Source organism: Saccostrea cucullata, unplaced genomic scaffold (genome assembly GCF_032062105.1).
Source record: "Saccostrea cucullata isolate Sc308-1 unplaced genomic scaffold, CSIRO_AGI_Scuc_v1 ctg11, whole genome shotgun sequence".
Taxonomy (NCBI): domain Eukaryota; kingdom Metazoa; phylum Mollusca; class Bivalvia; order Ostreida; family Ostreidae; genus Saccostrea; species Saccostrea cuccullata.
This window is the reverse complement of record NW_026933222.1, coordinates 312283-332595: the sequence shown is the minus strand read 5'-3', so window position 1 is coordinate 332595 and position 20313 is coordinate 312283. Positions and strand designations below refer to the sequence as shown.

The 20313-nt window shown below is 32.9% G+C and overlaps 1 protein-coding gene across 2 annotated transcripts in view; it reads left to right on the top strand.

The window, feature by feature from the left end:
• LOC134237715 (dual 3',5'-cyclic-AMP and -GMP phosphodiesterase 11-like) overlaps nucleotides 1-15518 on the top strand; it is a 40695-nt gene extending 25177 nt beyond the window's left edge. For both annotated transcript variants that reach the window (XM_062719858.1, XM_062719860.1), the window contains 13 exons: nucleotides 176-239; nucleotides 2750-2797; nucleotides 3190-3333; nucleotides 3883-4026; nucleotides 5605-5751; nucleotides 9181-9288; nucleotides 9536-9645; nucleotides 9866-9953; nucleotides 10157-10257; nucleotides 11112-11253; nucleotides 11884-11958; nucleotides 12692-12775; nucleotides 13014-15518. In XM_062719858.1, the coding sequence (XP_062575842.1) occupies nucleotides 176-239; nucleotides 2750-2797; nucleotides 3190-3333; nucleotides 3883-4026; nucleotides 5605-5751; nucleotides 9181-9288; nucleotides 9536-9645; nucleotides 9866-9953; nucleotides 10157-10257; nucleotides 11112-11253; nucleotides 11884-11958; nucleotides 12692-12775; nucleotides 13014-13277 (1519 nt within the window). In that variant the 3' untranslated portion in view covers nucleotides 13278-15518. The remainder of the gene's footprint in view (nucleotides 1-175; nucleotides 240-2749; nucleotides 2798-3189; nucleotides 3334-3882; nucleotides 4027-5604; nucleotides 5752-9180; nucleotides 9289-9535; nucleotides 9646-9865; nucleotides 9954-10156; nucleotides 10258-11111; nucleotides 11254-11883; nucleotides 11959-12691; nucleotides 12776-13013) is intronic.
• Nucleotides 15519-20313: the final 4795 nt, after the last annotated feature.

The following is a 20313-nucleotide window of genomic DNA, read 5'->3' as shown; positions in this document are numbered from 1 at the left end:
TGGCTTTCTTAAATCCCCATGCTTTGAGCTTCTATTGTAGTACATGGAGAATAATTTCTTATGCATTTAAATTAAGAAATAAAACAAATCAATAATTTTGTAAATGGAGTATAGATGATTTAAACCAGCTGTTTCTCTAAGTCTGAGTTTAGAATTTTAATGATTTTTATTTCAGGCCTGCAGAACCCAGATTTCCTATTCATATTGGCATATCTGGTTATGTTGCTGCAACAGGAAAGGTATGCTGAAGGAATTTACATAATTATACATCTTTGAAATAACTGGATGGGAGATATAAAGATATAGATCCCTGAAAACATACTTTTTTAAATCTCTTAATGCAGAAAAAGAAATGGATGATCAAATTTAGCTACAATTTTCTGCAATACATAAATCATATATATATGTATTCTAAAATCAATAAACAATTTGAAAGGTTTCTCTCTTAAATTCTTAGAGGCAAGATATTAATTTGCCAACAGATTAGTTTTCCTATTAGGAAAAACCGGGTTTTAAAGAGATACAGTGTTTGTGATGTAATTCTTTTGGGTAGCTGGAAAGCCTTTCATTAGTCAAGAAAATTTTAATCAAAATGATGGATACGATCAGCATTTCAATTTATTGTAATAACAGTCCCTGTGAAGTGTCCAATGTCTTCTGAGATCAAAAGCCATAAATTCTTCTCTTTTTCTGATTCCTACTGAGGTGTGTTATACAAGAATTCAGTTAGCTCTCATAGACTGATGGCAGTATATCTTGCAGGCTTATATACACTCCCTAGTTTTCATTTTTGCTCTTCTTCTCAGGAAACTGTGCCAGGAAAGATGAAACTTATGGGGAAACAGAATTTAGAAATTTGTTTCATTTTTTTTTACATAGAAATATATAGAAAATTCTTTAAAAATCTTCTTCAAGAATAAATATAATTCTTGGGTGTAAAGTTTCTGCCATTTGCAATACATATATATATAGGAAAATTCTTTAAAAATCTTCTTCTCAAGAATACAAAGCTTAATTGACTTGCCATTCAGGCAGTTTGTTCCATGACCCTGGTGTAGGGCAGGGCATCCAGTTTTACATAGTATATAGGAAAATTCTTTAAAAATTTTCTTCTCATAACAAAGCCATAATTGATCATATTTATATGGTGATAACATTGTTGTTCAATTTTCAGGGCTACAATTTTTTTTAATAAACAAAAATTTTCTTCTCAAGAATAACAAAGCCATAATTGATCATATTTATAGGAGACATCCTCACAGGCTTGTGCTGGCCTGGCCGACCAAAGTTTTACATAGAAATATGCCTTAAAAATTTTCTTCTCAAGAATAACAAAGCCATGTAAATGTATTATATTTAGGGTACGGATTTTTACAATATTTTTTGCCATTATGAAAATGGAAATTGGATTTAACAGTTAGATTTCATTAGTTTCATGCTTTTTATCGCTGGAGAGAGATTTCAAACACAAAAGCGATGTCAGGTTGCCAAAACGCTGTGGTATTATAAAATGACAAAGACCATGTTGTTAAACCATGTTTTTATAATCAGAAAAGCAGTTATTCGCTATTAATATATGTAAAATTGATGGAAAATTGAATCTTACTGGTAAATGCTAAATATCACGACATTTAGCATTGTACTTGAATTAGATGTGATTGCTTTTCCATGACCAAAAGCGCTTTTACAAGGACATATATAGCCAATTGTACCAAAACCATGACATTTAAACTTTTCAATAATAAACCAATTTCTACTTTTTCCTAGCCACAGTGCTCAGGTGAATTTGTTATATGTGTGTTATACAAGAATTCAGTTAGCTCTCATAGACTGATGGCAGTATATCTTGCAGGCTTATATACACTCTCTAGTTGTCATTTTTGCTTGAAACCACAGAATTTAGAAATGACTTCTAGAAAATCTTCAGTAAATATAATCCTTGGTGTAAAGTTTCTGCCATTTGCAATACATATATTGTGTATTACACTTGCCAATTGTGCAACATAGGTATGTTAACATTGCTAATTTTCAATTTTTTTTAATAAACAATTTTGAAGAAGCTCAGGTTTGCCAAAATTATAAATGTATTATATTTAGGGCGTACAATATTTGGTGGAAATTGGATTTTGAACATTAGTTAGCGTGGATTTGATTTAGCGCATATCTTAATGTTCTTCTTTAAAGGAATGGTATATATGCTAGACATTTAGCCTTGATCTTGAATTAGATGTGATTGCTTTCCGCCAAAAGCGCTAAAAAAATTGTTTTTTTATACATTTGTATATATATTACTGCATGTTTCTGAGTTCATTCTCAAGAGTATCATCATTGTGTTTTGTTGCAACTGGGTCAAATTTACATAGTAAAGGAAAAGTATGTTTTGTTTTTTTTCATTTCATTCTTACAAAATTAACTGAGTTTAGAAAATATCAATATTTTTTTGTATAAATGGACAAAGTATATGTGTCCCTCTGGTTATTTATTTTATGCAAGTTTATTTTTTGAAATACAAGTACCAGAATAAATCTGCATGAAAAATAATCAACAACACAAGGACAAATTAGTCCAGAGAAAAAAAAATGCAAACACCCATGAAGTTATAAGCAAACAATCAACCTGCATATAGAATTGAGAGAGCATAGAGATACCCCACCCCCCATTAAAACTCTTTATGCAGAACATAATTCACATTTACAAAATATCCTTGTTTTTGATGATTTTTTCTGAAGTTCCTTACTTTTATTTATAGACTTTAAATATTGCCAATGCTTATGAAGATAACAGATTCGACCCTTCAGTAAGTAATCGTGCAGCTTTTAATAACATTGTAATTTTCTCCTGAAAGACTAATTCTGCATCAATTAATTTTTTTCATTTGCTGAAAATGTGATAAAAATAATTAAGACAGATATGTTTTTTAAGGATTGCGCATTAAGGTTCTAGTTATATTGTCGTTTTAATGTTATTTAATCATGAATACAAAGGACGTATTACATAGATATGCACTCTTGTGAAGATTTTTCTTATTAATTTGATGTCTCTATCTCCAGTTACCAAAAGACTTGCCAGACAGATTAAACGTGCACTTTTTACATCAATTATTCTCTCTCTACATCTAGTGCAAATCTAGTCAGACAGGACAGACGCATTAGAGACTGATCGCGTCTCATTAATTTGATTATGTTATAGGTGGATATTGATCCCAACTTTAAGACGAAGGCCATCTTATGCATGCCAATCAAAAATGCTCACGGAAAAGTAATTGGTGTCAGCCAGTTGATCAACAAGCTGGATGGTTCAATTTTCAACAAGAACGATGAAAATCTGTTTGAGGTATTGATTGATAAAGAAGCAATTTTTTAAGATAAGGAAAAAAGTAATTACACAAGGTCAAGGTCTAATGTCACTTCAGGAAGTCCTGGGTTAGACAGGAAGGAGATATTTTTTTAATTAAACACGAAAAGCATCTTATGAAAAATGTAAGAGTCGCGGTAGGAGAAAAGATGCAGATTTAGATGCGGTGCAAATGAAATTGAAAAACAGTGTAAAGCAGCTTCTTTTATCAAAGTTATCTCTGCCTTCATTGCTTTCACAATGATTTTTTGAGATATTTGTGTTTTATGAATGCCAAAGTGTATTGTGGCAATTTCCTATAATTAAAAGAATTTCTAAAAGATTGTAAAACATTGGCCGGTTATCAAATTCTGCTGTTTATTGAATATTTATTGATTTATATGATCTTATCAAATAAGTGCACATCGCTTTTTATGTTAAAAGGATAAATTTGCAACATTAGTGCACTGCACTACATGTAAAAAAAAAAAAAGAAAAAAGAGAAAACCTTGAAAACTAAGTACATGTAATTTTATTTAAATTTTTCAGGCTTTTGCTATATTCTGTGGGTTAGGAATCAACAACACGCAGACTTACGAGACAGTAATGAAGGCGATGGCTAAGCAGCGTATAGCGCTGGAATGTCTGTCTTATCATGCCTCGGCTCCAGCAGATGAAGCCCGCAGACTTAAGGTAAGGAAGACTTAGTAAGGAATGCTGTCGTACAGCAGGGAGCATAATCATACTGCTGCAAAAAGACTGAATAAAGTTTACAGATATAGTATGAAATGAATAGTGTTCAGTATGAAATATAGGAAATAAGCTTATCCAGTTTAAAGAAGCAAAGAAATATTAACAATGTAGTGCAAGTTAGGAGAGAGCATGGAAAACAGCATTAGTGATTCATTAAAAAATTATAAAGCAGAACTGATCTACTAGGAAAGAAGCATAAATGAAAGCTTAACTGCATGATTTCTGTAAAAATGTATGCAAACTTTAGAGAGAACCGTAGTTTTCATATTGTGATTTGGTCTATGATGATTGCATGATAAGAAAGAGCAGGGAGATATTGTTTCCCAGGTAATCAAAGAACTAATATCATTGTACATGTACATATTCTCAAAATGGATCAAAAACAAGTAAAATATGAAATGTGGATTATAAGTCAAAAGTTGATTAGACTTTAAAATAGGAACTCCTGTGAAGAAACAGAGACCGGTAAAAATCTTCAATAATCAAGGGAAGGGAATTTAATTTGTTTTGTTAATTTTGTTAGGAAGGAGTCACTTCCTCAATCACAAAAATCTAAATGTTTCTTTCCATATGTCTTGACGTAAATTGAAACTGGGCTGAATTGCTAATGAAAACTAATACTTTCTCTCTTTTGAGGTAATTTTCATTTAAGAACATCTCTCTTCATAAAAAGAAACTTTGTGCTGAAGTTACTTCTTAATCATAGAGATAGTTTACCTTTTAATTTCTTGTGCAATGTTTTTATATGCATCCGAAGTAAACATTTCTTCCTCATATGATACCCTTCCTCTTTGCCGTGATACTTTTAAAGATCAAGGTTACCAAAAGTACATCTTGTATGTTTGTATACATATATGAAACACAGCTGGATGAAGGTTGCCTTTGTTTCTTGTAATGTTGGCAATACATGCACAGTGTTGGTTACAATGAACAATTTGCAACTGTTGCTACAGTATTCTTATTATATTTATATATTTAGGAACTAAAAATGTTACCACATAAAACTATTTTTGAAGGAGCTTTATATTTGCAGTCACTTTCAAATGAAATAAAAAATTGTGAAAATGATTTAAAGATGAAAATAACATGAAAAGTAAAGTGCTGTAAAATCACATATTTTCATGAGGTCAAATTTTGGAGGCTTGAGGAAAAACTCTTGGTTCAGGGGGATTTGATTTCGTGGATGTAGAATTGTTGAGTATAGTCACATTTTACATTTCATGGTGGACATGAATTCATGGGTCTCTTCACACCTTGAAAATAACAAAAATTAAACCCCACGAAAAATGTATGATTTCACACAAGGCAGAAAACCATTACCGGTAATTCAATAGCGAAAGCTAGAAAAACCTTACGGTAAAAAAATGGCTCCTTTTTAATTAGTTTAGAGCAGTGAGCTACATATCTAAACCTTGTATTTCAAGGGACTGATAAATCACATGCTGCCTACTTACTAAGTATATTTTCTAGCCTTATATTTTTTTTATACTTTATTGTGGATCTATTGTCTGTTTACAGTCAATGGTTATCCCCTCCACCTACACCTACAACCTGCTGGACTTCAGCTTCAGTGACTTTGGCTTGGATGATGATGATACACTGAAAGCCAGCATCAGAATGTTCATAGATCTCAATCTCCTCGAAAGGTTCAGAATCAACTACGAGGTCAGTCTCATTTGTCATCTGATAAAATTATAGAATTTTTTAAAACTCAAATCCAAGTGTTGGTTTCTCTTTGATAGCTGCATTTCATTTGGGGAAAATTTAGATAACTTTTTTAGAGAATCTTTAAACAGCTTCTTATGATTAATTTATTTGCAAACAGCAAAGTTGATAATTTAAGATTCATAAAAAAAAGGTTCTTCAAAAATATGAATTGTTGTTTGAGAGTCTGAAGTAGAAATGACGTGAAAAAAATCACTGGCCTGAAACAGGTCGAGGAAACTATTTTCTGTGACGTTGGAATAAATTTACATGTTAAGTGAAGAACCAACGTGACTGACTAATCGACCAATCAGCTCAATGAGTTGCATTATGGGTTACTACAAAAATACTACACGTGTGTTTCGAAAAGCCAGTTTTTAGCTCTACTGGTCAGAGACCAGAAGAGCTTATGCGATAGTTTTTTTAAACAATTTTTCAAAATGCTACTCCTCCTACAATTTTGATTTGATTTCAATATAACTTGGCACAGAAGTAGACTACACTAAGATACATAAAATAGTGCATCAGATTTTGATTTCAATGAACGGTGTTGCCATGGTTACTAAAAATAGAATTTTCTGTGAAATTCCTTTAAAATGCTACTCCTCCTACAGTTATGATCTGATTTCAATATAACTTGGCATACAAGTAGACTACATTAAGATACATAAAATAGTGCATCGGTTTTTGATTTCGATGAACGGTCTTGCCATGGTTACTAAAAATAGAATTTTCTGTGAAATTCCTTTAAAACGCTACTCCTCCTACAATTTTGTAATATAACTTGGCATAGTCCATTTGTTTTTGATTTCAATGAACTGTTGCCATGGTTACTAAAAATAGAATTTTCTGTAAATTCTTTAAGTGAAAGTTATGTCAATTTCAATATAACTTGGCATACAAGTTGACTACACAAAGATACATAAAATAGTTTATTGTTTTTAGATTTTCGATGAACGGTCTTGCCATGGTTACTAAAAATAGAATTTTCTGTGAAATTCCTTTAAAACACTACTCCTCCTACAATTTTGATCTGATTTCAATATAACTTGGCATACAAGTAGACTACACTAAGATACATAGAATAGTGCATTGGTTTTTGATTTCGATGAACGGTGTTGCCATGGTTACTAAAAATAGAATTTTCTGTGAAATTCCTTTACGCTACGTTACAATTTTGATCTGATTTCAATATGTGATATATAGAATAGTGCATCGGATTTTGATTTTGATGAACGGTGTTTCCATGGTTACTAAACAAAGAATTTTCTCTGTTTTGGTCTGATTCCAATATATCTTGGCACACAAGTAGACTACATTAAGATATATAAGATATATATTTTTGATTTTGATGAACAGTGTTGCCATTGTTACTAAAAATAGAAATGTCTGTTTTTTTAAAAAGCTACTTCTTCTACAGTTGTGGTCTGATGGCAATGGCTTTTTTCTCAAATTTCTAGTGACAAATAACTGAGCAAATCGCTCTCGGAAAGATGTGATGCATTTTTCCAAGCATTTTACACACTTAATATAATATGTAGTTATTACTAATCCCAAATTTACATACAAATGATTAACAATGATAAAAATTAGGGTTTTCCTCACTCCATTGTACAAGTCCATTTGTTTACAGCTTTCCTCGTGCTGTACTTTCAGTGAAAAGTCAATTTCACTTGGCTATTCGGGTGTGCTCACGTATTAGAGGTCAAAAAAAAAAAAACGTGCAACTTAAAAGTGCTAACTTTAAATTTCTAGTGACAAATAACTGACTAATTCAGTTTACATGGCAAATGTGTGCCTTTTTTTTTTAAATTGGAAATTCTATTTCAAAGTACTATTTAACAAGGAAAACTGACTTTGTTTGCTATTCTTCGTATTTTTCTCAAACACGTTTCAAAAAATTGTAAATTGATTTTCCAGCAGTCATTTGAAATCGCATCCTAAATTTCCCTTAACCCACGTGTTTGTAATAAAAATAAACATGTAGTAGACCATCATGCTTTTCGGCTCATTCATTGGATTGGACCATTGTTTACTGTGAGCATCTTTGTGCGCAATGACAACAATATCCATATAAGGTAGTTTCCTCGACCTGTGAAAGTGCAGGAAGAGAGTTAAAAGTTTTCTGAAATGTAAATATGCTTAACTGAATTGAAATAATAAGGAATTTATTATTTTTTAATTTGTAATATTTGAATAAATAATTTTTTTAAATAGTGCCTTCAAATTGAACAAAAAGTTTTTGTTAAATATCACATTTTACTTTTGTGGGGTCTAGACACATGTCTAGATTCATGAAATCATTGATATGAAAAACAGTAGCATAAAATCACAGGTAAATTGTGTTATTTTAATAACAACAATTTACATTCTGAATTATTCTTATTTTTGAGATGATTTAATTTATATACACACAGCCATTCATTTACATGTTCTAAACATCAATTTTCTCATTCAAAATTGCTTAGTTAAGTTTTTGTGCTGCATTTCTTATCCAGAGCAGATATGATTGGCAAAACACATAGTTGAACAACTTATATCAAAATCTGATTTTTTCTTCATTTTTTTTCCCATTTTTTGATTGTGCTTGATAAATTGTCATGGCAGAAAATTCTGGATAATTTAAAATATCTTTTTACACATGTCATTTATGCAGACAAACAAGCCCATGAATTTGTGCAACTGATAAGTATTAATGTGCAAAAAATACTGTATTATTGTGGATTAGTATTCACAAGATACCCTATCTACCATCAATTGTAACATTGCAAGTGACCGAGCATGCAAGTAAAGGTTAAGCTCCGACTGAGAAGGATTGGTAGAATAAAAAAAAAAATCTCTTGCCAATTTTAGATCTCTGGCTTAATTCCCATGCCCGAAGACCATATATCAAGATTAACAAGTTTCATTTAGGGTTAGTGGATGAGAACAAACCTCAAATTGTTCATGCTTTATTGATTATAGTACAGAATTAGCCATTTATAATGTGTCTTTTCCAGATTTACTTTCTAACACTGAATTAAGCCTCTTTGTTATTGATTATGGGGATATTTCCCCCAACTTGCTGTAGCTAATACAGTAAGGATTTGCACTATCACACATTGCACATGCAATGATTTATACTAACTTCGTCATGGTCAATAGCTCAATCAATAAAAATGTTAAAAAGGCCAATTTATCAATACATTCTATTAGTCTGAAAATAAAATTTAAAAAATTAAATTAAAAACTAAAAAAGAAATTCTGATTCTTGGCTTGACAGAAAAGTTTTTCCTCTCATACCCTTACACCCATTGTTACACCCTCTTTTCCCATTTACTCTTAAACAGAATGTCTTTGCTATTTTTTTGATAATGATTTTAAATATTCTAATGTTATTTTTTTCCTCAGACATTTTGTCGTTGGCTGCTAAGTGTGAAGAAGAACTACAGAGATGTGACCTATCACAACTGGAGGCATGCCTTCAATGTCTGTCAAACAATGTTCTGTATGCTAAAAGTAAGTCTGCCTCATTTCATCGTTTTACAGTGATTGTAAAATTTCTTTATATTTTGGCCTCCACAGTTTTAAGGCTATACTGTGCCAAGATTTGTGCAAGAGCTATCAATTAATGTTTTGAATTTGAGGATGTGTAGAGACCTGCAATGTCCTCAGGGGACAAGTAATATTGTCAATCTCCCTGGGTTATTCGCATTGTTTTCATTCATTGTTTCAACGTTTAATTAACATATGCTTTATGTTTCAGTCTGGTCAAATGGACAACATACTCACACAAACAGAAGAACTTGCTCTGATCGTTGCCTGTCTGTGTCATGATCTGGATCACCGCGGCACCAACAACCAGTTCCAGATCAAGTACGCATCCAGACACGCTTAAACCATCTCATTTAGTATTTTTTTTAAAAAACACATGCTTATTACCTTTCTGTGCATATGTTGCCTATTATTTGTCAAGTGTATTTGAACACTAGATTTTGATATTTAAAGCTAGTTTATTTACTACTATACCAGGATGAATTGGGGAAAATTATGATTTAAATCATCCTAGCATGCAGTCTTCATTTTTTGATTTTAGGACATCCTCCCCCTTGGCTGATCTTTACTCTACCTCTACACTAGAACACCACCATTTTGACCAGTGCATCATGATTCTCAGTACAAAAGTAAGTCTGGTTAAGTAGTTAAAGATAACAGGTATTCTTCCATACAAAGAGTGATCTATGGTGGTTCTAAAGAGAAAATTTATGTACCAGTATATTTTCATGACTTCCTCATCAATTTATCCATTAACCATAAATGTTAAGTGAGAGAGAGTCATAATTTCAATGTTCTCTGAATTGAGCTGAACAAAGTGTCTCTTTTATAGGGCAATGACATTCTGGCTAACATCAGACAAGATGAGTATGAAGAGGTCATACAAGTGCTGGAGAATGCCATACTGGCCACAGATCTGGCTCTGTACTTCAAGTAAGCATCTCACAACTTCCTAGTGAGTTCAGTAATCGTATTTATATTTTGGCACAGTCAAGTTATTGAAGATATTCCATTTATAAGAACTCAAAGCAATCATGAATTGGTGCAAACAGAAATAGTATTATTCAGCTACATAAATAGATAGCACAGAGCATGGTTGGCACAAAAATGTTTATTTTTTTGCTAGAATAAGATCCAAATACGATCATGATATTACGTTTTTAAACTAAGCTAGCTAATTTTCTAACCACAACAACTGAAACGTGAGGATGAAATCACATGGTTTTCACACCTCTGAAAAAAAAAACATCAGCTCTGAGACATAAAAAGATTAAGGGATGGTAACTGAGTAGTCCAGATGTGAAGTATCTTTTTATATAATGTGATCTACTGATTGGAGCAATAGTTACTGAGACCTAAAGCTGATATATAGGTATATAGTAAAGCTCTCTACAGATTTAGCTTGGTCTGCTACGTCAGTGTATGCTTTAGTCATAAAATCAGATTTCATGGCATCCAAAGCCTTTCCATTTAATTGGATTGGCAAGAGACTTAATGGTAATTGTGAAAACTGAGGCGAGCATTGACCATCATCTCTGGGAGATGTGTTTCATACACCAACTTGTCATTAAAAATAGATAATTAACCCCTTATAGAGCCATTGGATATCTTCTTGAATCAGCTTTAGCAGGCCCTAATAAGACAAAAAAATTAGTCTTAACAAGTTATAAAAATGAAGGAGGCCTTCGTTGTTCAGATACAAAATTACCTTAATGCAAATTTCAAGAGCCTTAGAGGGTGCTTCACTACTTATTTTAAAAATGCCAATTATCTCTTTCCTCTGATAGGTTTAGAGGTGAATTCTTCAACTTGGTGAAGAGCAGTGAGGCTGACTGGAATCGAGAGCGGGATCGAGATCTGCTGAGATCCATGATGATGACTGCATCAGATGTGTCCGCCATTACTAAGCCCTGGGAAGTACAGCTAAAGGTAAATATATGGGCATAATTACATAAAGACTCATTTCCAATGAAAAGATTTATGACACAGGACATTATATTGCCCATTTCTAAACTTTTTCATATTTAATGTAGGTTTACACCTTAGTGTAATCTTTTTTACTTAATTTGATACCATTGATTACCATCTTTAACCATATTTACTGCCTTTCTCAGAATATGGACCATTTAGGTTAGCATTATTATGATGTTAATTGGTTATTTGTCAACATTTGACTTTCCATGTATTTTGATTTGGTTAACTATACCAAAAATACAAAAATGGAAGCACTTTAAGTAAACTTAATTAATTAACGCTGCTTGATGAGCTCTCTTTCAAGGGATTCTAATCTGGAATAGAATATTGTCACCAGTCTCTAAAATTGTTACAGCTCTTAGCATGTCTGACTACTTCAAGGTCATGGTTAGCATTTTAGGTTCTATTCAAGGTGATGAAGATATAAGTCAAAAGAGAGCTCCAAGATTAAAATAATATATATTTAGTGCAACAATGCATGGCCAGTTTCACCTTGCTTGTCTTTCCATGTTACTCAAAGTTAATTGAGAGCTACAAGGTAAATCAGTGATTATTTGAAGAAAAATATGATTTCTTTCATTGAAGGTTGCTGATCTGATAGCCAGTGAATTCTTTGAACAAGGAGACTTGGAAAAATCACAGCTGAACATAAAACCTGCAGTAAGAAAAAAATTATCTTAGAAATACTGTAAATCATACCATACTGGCTTTTTACACTTGATATAACAAAACTTCAATGGATGTTACATGACAGTACCTAGGGATTTTGCTTTCTTGCAGTGTATAACTTGTCAGCATTTATAGGATAAAACATTGTCTGGCATTTTCTGATAGATGAATAAAAGTCTGAATAGGATTTCATATATTTATGATATTGCATATAATTTGCCAGACATTTATGGGCCGGTCTCTAGTGTCTACTTCTATGTTTCTCTTGTATTGGTAAATTCTTCAGAATAGCCGGTTGAATCGTGCCTTTCATATATTTACATTAGTAACTGGAAAAAGGATAATGCATCTTCATAAAGGTCTTAGAGACATTTTTTTGATGATGTCAGATGCCATTATGTAAGATGAATCAATAGATATCTGTGCTACATTATAAGTGTTCAGTATATGGAACTAAAATATAATTCCATTCGGGAATTCCATATGTTACTAAGAGTGTAAAATGTAGCTGATTGTATCAAGATGAGCCAAGACTCTGGTGATTTTCGTGATGTACAATGTATATAATGTGTCTAATTGTACTAAGATTTGATCTATCTGGTAAATGCTATGATGAATATAATGTAGCTAATCGTTCTGAGACAAGTTCTCTTGGATGATTTCTATGATGTTTTAAATTATCTAACTGTATACTGACTGTACTTTTCTCTGTGGTGATTTCCAGGAAATGATGGACAGAGATAAAAAGGACCATCTTCCTGATATGCAGGTTGGATTCATTGACTCCATTTGTTTACCTGTGTACCATGTGAGTATTATTTCTCTCCTTAAGCAGAGAAATATATCTTTTATTATTGTACGCTCTTTAATATAAGCTAGATAATATTTTTACAAGTCCAACTTTTGCACTGAAAATTTTAATTAACTCTGACTTGAATTAAGACTCATTAATTTTGAGATCAAAAGGTCATTAGTTCATTTATTCATATATATCAGATTTGTATCATATTTTTACGAGACTTAAATGAGATCTTTGTCGTAATCAGGCTATAGCTGAGATTTCTCCCAGACTACAACCGTTGTTGGATGGTTGTCAAAAGAATCGACAAAACTGGCAGTGTATGTCACAGCACAACAGCAAGCATGTTGTTGATGAAAGCAAAAAGGAAAATGAAAGTAAGGATGACAACATTCAGGATCAAAGTGAAAGTATGGATGAGAAAGCAATGCACAGTGAAAGTGAAGATGGAAATCTTCATCTCATGGACATTGAAAGTGGTGAAGATTCAGAGGACATAGCAGTTAGCTAATGAATGTTCATTTAAACCAACCAATTTAAATTTATTTTTATAACTTTCTCAAGAGTCCCATTGTAACTCAGTCTGTCTCAAATGACCCCGGTCGTGTCTCAGGGTTGACTTAAGAAGTATTTAAGGGTCTCTAGGTGGGTTATCTGAGACAGGTTGATATATAGCTGTATATGAAGTCCAGTGCAGGTTTTGTGACCAATCCATTAAATCAGCCATTGTGATATTTGCTTTTACCATGCTAATTAATTTATTTTATTAAATGTCAATGCATTTTCATCAAATTATGTATGAGAAATCACCTTTCTTTGAGTGGTTGGTTTGAGTTTAAAGGCTTCATTTTCAGTGAAAGTGAAGAAACTTTAATACAAATTAACATACTAGTACATCATTTTTATAAGGTTATAAATATTTAATATGGTACTGGTAGTTGAAAATTATTTTCAGGTCATGTATTTTGCATCATATACAGTTAATCGCCATTATTAATATGCTGCCTTTTCGTTCTCAACAATTAATGTATACCTATATTGCTTGCTTGGAATTAAGGAATTTTTTAAGAATTTAAGATTGTTTAATTTTTTCATTATAAATGGTAAATGTGCTTATTATAATACCATAACTATATAATCTGCACAGGGTATAGAAAGATATTATTGCTTTGCCTCCATTTTTTAATTTTCAGGTTAATGTTCAGGTGTATTTTTCAAAATGAGTAGGGGTATTGTTAAAGATGATATTATAAACTGTGTTCAGTTGAATGAATGAGAAAAAGCAAAGTATCATCATTAAGTCAATGTATGTATATCTACAGTGAAGCTATATTTATCTGGACCAGGACACTTATATAGTTTCAAAAATGTATTTTCAGCAATTTGGCCTTTCGTACCAATTGCAGTAGTGATTATTAATGCTGTATGATATGCATAAAAAGTACATCAACAGTTAAACTTTATCTTGAATTTAATGGGACCAAAATGAAACTTAAAGATATCTGAGGATTTGATATAACATTTTTAAAGAAAGCGTTTAGGACTGACAATTCACTTCAGTAACTCCCTCAGTATGGGAGATACCCGTGTTTGAGTTAACACCTTAAAAATATGTTGTGACCAAGAAGGCACATTATTGTGGTCATACAAAACCAAGTTCACTTTTGACTCTTTCTGATCATTATATTCTGATTTGAGGTCATACAGTAAACCACAGTTAGAGCAATCTTATATTTGTAATGACTTAATTCACGCTCATAGCAAAGAGATAATTTTCATTCCCTCTCTCTATAAAACATACATATTATGAACTATTATGAACCAAAAATGCTTATAACCAATAATTTTTCTTCCTTTTATGACCTTTCCCTATATGTTTAATTTATGTTGTACTGTACACAGATCTAAGAAAGTTGTTACTTTTGATTTTTAAAGTTTGAGCCATTAGGGGTAGAGTTTTATCTACCATATAATTTAATAATGTCTCTATACCCATTTAATAGTGTTATAGTCATTTTAACTTAGTACCTTAGAAAACAAGAGGTCATTTTTGGACTGATGTAATATATTGAATGAAATTGCTGCGGCTGTAATGTTTAATATTGGTATATGGTTAATTAGATGAAGCTGCATAGTGTAGGTGTGCTAAAAAGTCATAATCAAGTAATAAATGCAAACCCCAGCGAAGGTAAGAGTAAATGGATATGGGAATACATGTATTAATTTCAATTTTGCTAGAGTAATTAATTTAATAGTCAAATACATATAAATTCACAAAACCAGTCCCAAGCATTTTATCAAATTCTCATTGATTGTATTAATAAATGTTTTATGTCCTGTATGTAAATTTGTTCTTTGAATTTATTATTTTTTTTAATTACTGATGCTGCTTGTTTGTCGATAAAGTTATGATGTTTTTGTACGGTATTCTCTATGAATTAGAACCAGAGGATGATTATAGACAAATCTTGTACTGATGTATTTTGAGCAAAAAATTATTGTATTCTTTAAACCTAAAAGTGTATTTATTCTCAAAAAATGAGAAATAGTGTTGTTAGATTTTAATTTATTTCCTTTGTTATTAGGTACTATGTAGTGTACTGCATTGAGTATTTTTTGTTATTTGTTTTGGCAGCAAATGGTAATGATGTTGTATAATAACTTTTGCCTTATGTATGGTAGGCATTGTGATTTTTTCTGTGATACATCATTTTTTCTTACCCTTCCCAAATAAAACAATCATGTTAATCTGTATTATGTTTATATTCTTCTTTTTTAAAGGCATCATCTTCTAATGAATCAGAAAATGTACTCTAGCTTATGATCATCATAATGAATGTGTGGCTGTATACATAATATTTAACTAATCTGAGTGGAAGGCTCATGTGAGCTTTTCTGATTAGCTGAAGTTACAGTTTAATGATTATCCCTTGTTCATCATTCATCAGTCTGTAAGCCTTTTCAAATTTTCCACTTCTCAAGAACCAATGGACCAATTTTAACCAAAGTTGACACAAAGCAGTCTTTGGTGAAGGAGAGTTTTCAGTCTCTTAGCGGATGAGATGCCATTATTTATGGCATATTGTGTCAAATTAATTGTCACCCTATCATATGTCATGCAAATATTATCACCTAAGTTAAAATGTTAAAAAATTATTATCAAAAAAGAAGGTCAAGGTCAAGGGGTCAGAAATCATAGCATGCTCAGAAATATCTTGTCACAGGTAATGCACATGTCAAAAAATATGAAAGCCCTATCTCTTCTCAATCAAAAGTTATAAAGAACAAGATGCTCCTGTATGGCAACATAGCAAAGATTAAACTTTTCTTCGATGCAAGTAAAATATATTGGTACCCAAAGTAGGATCTTCTCACAAGAAATACAATTGTGAAATATGAAAGCCCTAGCACCACCTGTTCTGGCGAAAGATAGGTCAAACTCCAAGGTCAAAGGGTCAAAGTTGTTGGTTTCTTAAGAATGGTCATTTCATATGTATTACATATGTGAATGATGAAAGCTCTAGCTCTAACCATTCAAAAGTTATGGCCAGAGTTAAAGTTTTAAAAAAAATAGGTCAAACTCCAAGGTCAAGGGGTCAAAGATCTTGGGGTCAAATGAAAGGTCTTGTCACGAGGATTAAATATATGAAGTATGATAGCCCTAGCCTTAACCCTTCAAACTTTATGGCCAAGGTAAAAGTTTTTTCATAAATACAAACATCTCCAAGGTCAAAATGTCAAAGTTGTTGGTATGCTTTCGCGAAACCGGGGGACAATAAATGAGATTTAATGTCTTCACTTTTGCAAAATTGGGGGACAAAAATGAATGATCAAACCTCCTTACAAGGGGAAATAATCAAGAAACAAGATGTTTTTGTGAAACACTGATGCCCCCATATGGCAACATAGTGAAGATTAAACTTTTCTTAAATGCAAATTAAATATATCAGTACCCAAGGTAAGGTATTCCCACTGGAAATACAATTGTGAAATATGAAAGTAGACCAAGGTTATTTATTCATAAGTAAGGAGATCTCCAAGGTCAAGATCAAAAGATCAAGGCAATTGGTATCCAGTGAAAGGTCTTGCCACAAAGAATACATATATGAAGTATGGAAGCCCTAGCCCTAACCGTTCAAAAGTTATGGCCAAGGTTAAAAAATTTTTAAATGTAGGTCAAACTCCAAGGTCAAATGGTCAAAGTTCTTGATATCAAATGAAAGGTCTTGTCACAAGGATTAAATATGTAAAGTATGGAAGCACTAGCCCCAACTCTGTAAAATTTATGATCAAGGTTGGCTTTTCAAAATTAGGTCAAACTCCAAGGAAAAGGTTAAAGGGTCAAAGTTCTTGGTATCCAATGAAACGGTCTTCTCATAAGGATTACATGTGTGAAGTATGAAAGCCGTAGCCTATATCTTTCAAAAGTTATGGTCAAGGTTACAGTTTTTTCATAAGTACGGAAATGTCTAAGGTCAAGGTCAAAAGGTCAAGGTAATTGGTATCCAATGAATGCATATGTAAAGTATAAAAGTCCTGGTATCTACTGTTCAAAAGATGGAGCCAAAATAAAAGTTTGGAATTAGTCCAGCTGTAAAAGTGGGTCAAAATCCAAGGTCAAGCTCAAAATTAGTGGTACATGTACCCAAAGAAAGGTCTTGTCACAGGGAATACACTTATGAAATATGAAAGTCATAGCTCCACTAAATCAAAATAAAGTTATGGGCAAGGTTAATATTTTTTAGGACAACCAGACAGACAGCTAGGCAGACAGACAAGACAAAAACTACATCCCCCGAAACTTTGTTTACAGGGGGAGGCATAAAAATGAAAATAAGGTGGGTTATTAAAAAAGGTTCTGCTCAAGAACCACTGGGCAAGAATAGCTGCATGAAACTTAGGTGACTACATTCTGAGTTCTAAATTCTAAAGTTTTGTCCCGCTCTTTCGCAAAAGCGAGGGGAGATTAAATCTTACTCGTCTGTCTGTCCATCAGTCTGTCTGCGTGTCACAAACACTTTAACTTTGGTCATAAGTTTTGAATGAGAGCTCACATGAGTTTCTTTAGACCTTTCTGTTCTTCACCAGTACCCCCCTTTTTTATCCTATATGTTTTTTTCAAAGTAAATCTCTGCTTCCTTATTTTGGCCCCATCCTACCCCAGGGGATCATGATTTAAACAATTTATAACCCAGGGTGATTCCACGTAAGTTTCTAGCCCTGTCATTTTTTACAGGAGATTTTTTATATACTGTATACAGGATTATTTTCGGCCCCTCTACACTTGCAAACAATTTTGCCCCTTGTAAAAATTCGCCCCTTAATAAGAGTTATGTTTAATTATAACTGTATTCTTTGAATTCAAACCGTTTTAAGTCCGTCTAAGGTAGGGCGAAAGAAGCAAGAATAAAACGGGGACAAAATACCCTTGTATACAGTATTTCAATTTAAAAATTTGATTCTCTATTTTGGACCCACCCTACACCTGGAGGTCATAATTTCTAGGGTGCTTCCACATAAGTTTCAGCTTTTCTGACCCAGTAGTTCTTGAGGAGAAGATTAATTTTTCCCTATATATCTCATTGTAAATCGTTGATCCCTTATTGTGGCCAAGTCCTACCACTGTGTCATTATTTGAACAAATTAGAACCTACAATACCCCATACCCCAGGATTTCCGCTTCTCTGGTCCAGTGGTTCTTGAGAAGATATGTTAAAATATTTTTACATATATATTCCTATGCAAAACTTTGATCCCCAATTGTGACCCTGCCCTAACCGGGGGGGGGGGGGCATGATTTGAACAGTGAATCTAGTGTAAAAAAAGGTTACACATAACTTTAAACTTTTCTGGCACAGTAGTTCATGAGAAGATTTTAAAATGATGCCACCAAATTTTTACTTATTCTTTATTGTCGCTCATGGGCCCTAGTTCAACTTTGAAGCCTCTTCACCTAAGGATGCTTTGTGGCAAGTTTGGTTGAAACTGGCCAAGTGTTTCTGAAGCCGAAAATGTGAAAAGTTTACAGATCGGTGAACAAGCAGGCAAACTGATTCTGGACAAAATGTGATCAAAACGACATGTGTTTGTGGAACAATGATGCCCCCCGTATGGCAACATAGCGAAGGCTAAGCTTTTTCAAATGCAGATCAAATATGTTGGTGCCTAAAGCAAGGCTTTTTCACAAGAAATACAAATGTCAAATATGATACCCTTGCACCACCTGTGCAAAGGTTATGACCAATGTTAACGTTTTTAAAGGCAAGACAAACTCCGGGGTCAAGGTCAAACGGTCAAAGTTGTTGGTTTCTAAAGAAAGGCCTTGTCTCAAAGATTACATATGAGAAGTACTAGTATGAAAGCGCTGGTCCTTACTGTTCAAAAGTTATGGCCAAGGTTAAAGTTTGTAAAAAGTAGATCAAGATCCAAGGTCAAAGGGTCAAAGTTGTTGAAATCCAATGAAAGGCCTTGTCACAAGGATTACATATGTGAAGTATGAAAGCTCTAGCCCTTGCTGTTCAAAAGTTATGACCAAGGTTAAAGTCTGTAAAAAGTAGGTCAAACTCCAAGGTCAAGGTCAAAGTTGTTGATATCTAATGAAAGATCTTTTCACAAGGATAACATATGTGAAGAATGAAAGCCCCAGCCCTTAATATTCAAAAGTTATGGCCAAGGTTAAGGTTATTTCGTAAGGACTGAAATCTCTAAGGTCAAGGTCAAAAGGTCAAGATTGTTGATTTCAAATGAAAAGGTTTTGCCACAAAAAATTGATATTTTAAGTATGAAATTCCTAGTATCTACTTTTTAAAAATTAGGGCCAACGTAAAAATTTGGGATTTTTTGTGTAAAAATGGGTCAAACTCCAAGGTCAAGGGGTCAAGAGTCTTGATATTAAATGAAAGGTCTTGTCACAAGGATTAAATATGTGCAGTATGAAGGCCCTAGTTCTAACCCTTCAAAAGTTATGGTCAATGTTGTATTTTAAAAGTAGGTCAAACTCCAAGGCCAAGGTCAAAGTTCTTATTATCCAATGAAAGGTCTTTTCACAAGAATTTCATATGTGAAGTATGAAAGCTCTAGCCCTTACTGTTCAAAAGCTATGGCCAAGGTTAAAGTTTTTTCATTGGTACGAAAATCTCCAAGGTCAACATCAGAGTTGTTTGTACTCAATAAAAGGTCTTTCCACAAAGAATACATATATGAAATATATAAGTCCTGGTATATACTGTTCAAAAGATATGGCTAAGGTAAAATTTTGAAGTCCTTGTTTAAGAGTAGGTCAAACTCCAAGGTCAAGGTCAAAAAGTCAAATTTGGTGGTACCAAAAGAAAGGTCTTGTCACATTGAATACACATGTGAAATATGAAAGTCATAGCTCCACTTAATCAAAAGTAATGGGCAAGGTTCAAGTTTTTGTGGATAAACAAACAGACAGACAGAGACAGAGACAGACAGACGGACGGACACGACAAAAACTATATACCTCCGAAACTTCGTTTGGGGGCATAAAAAGCTCACTTGACTGAAAACTTACGTGGAAGCATTCT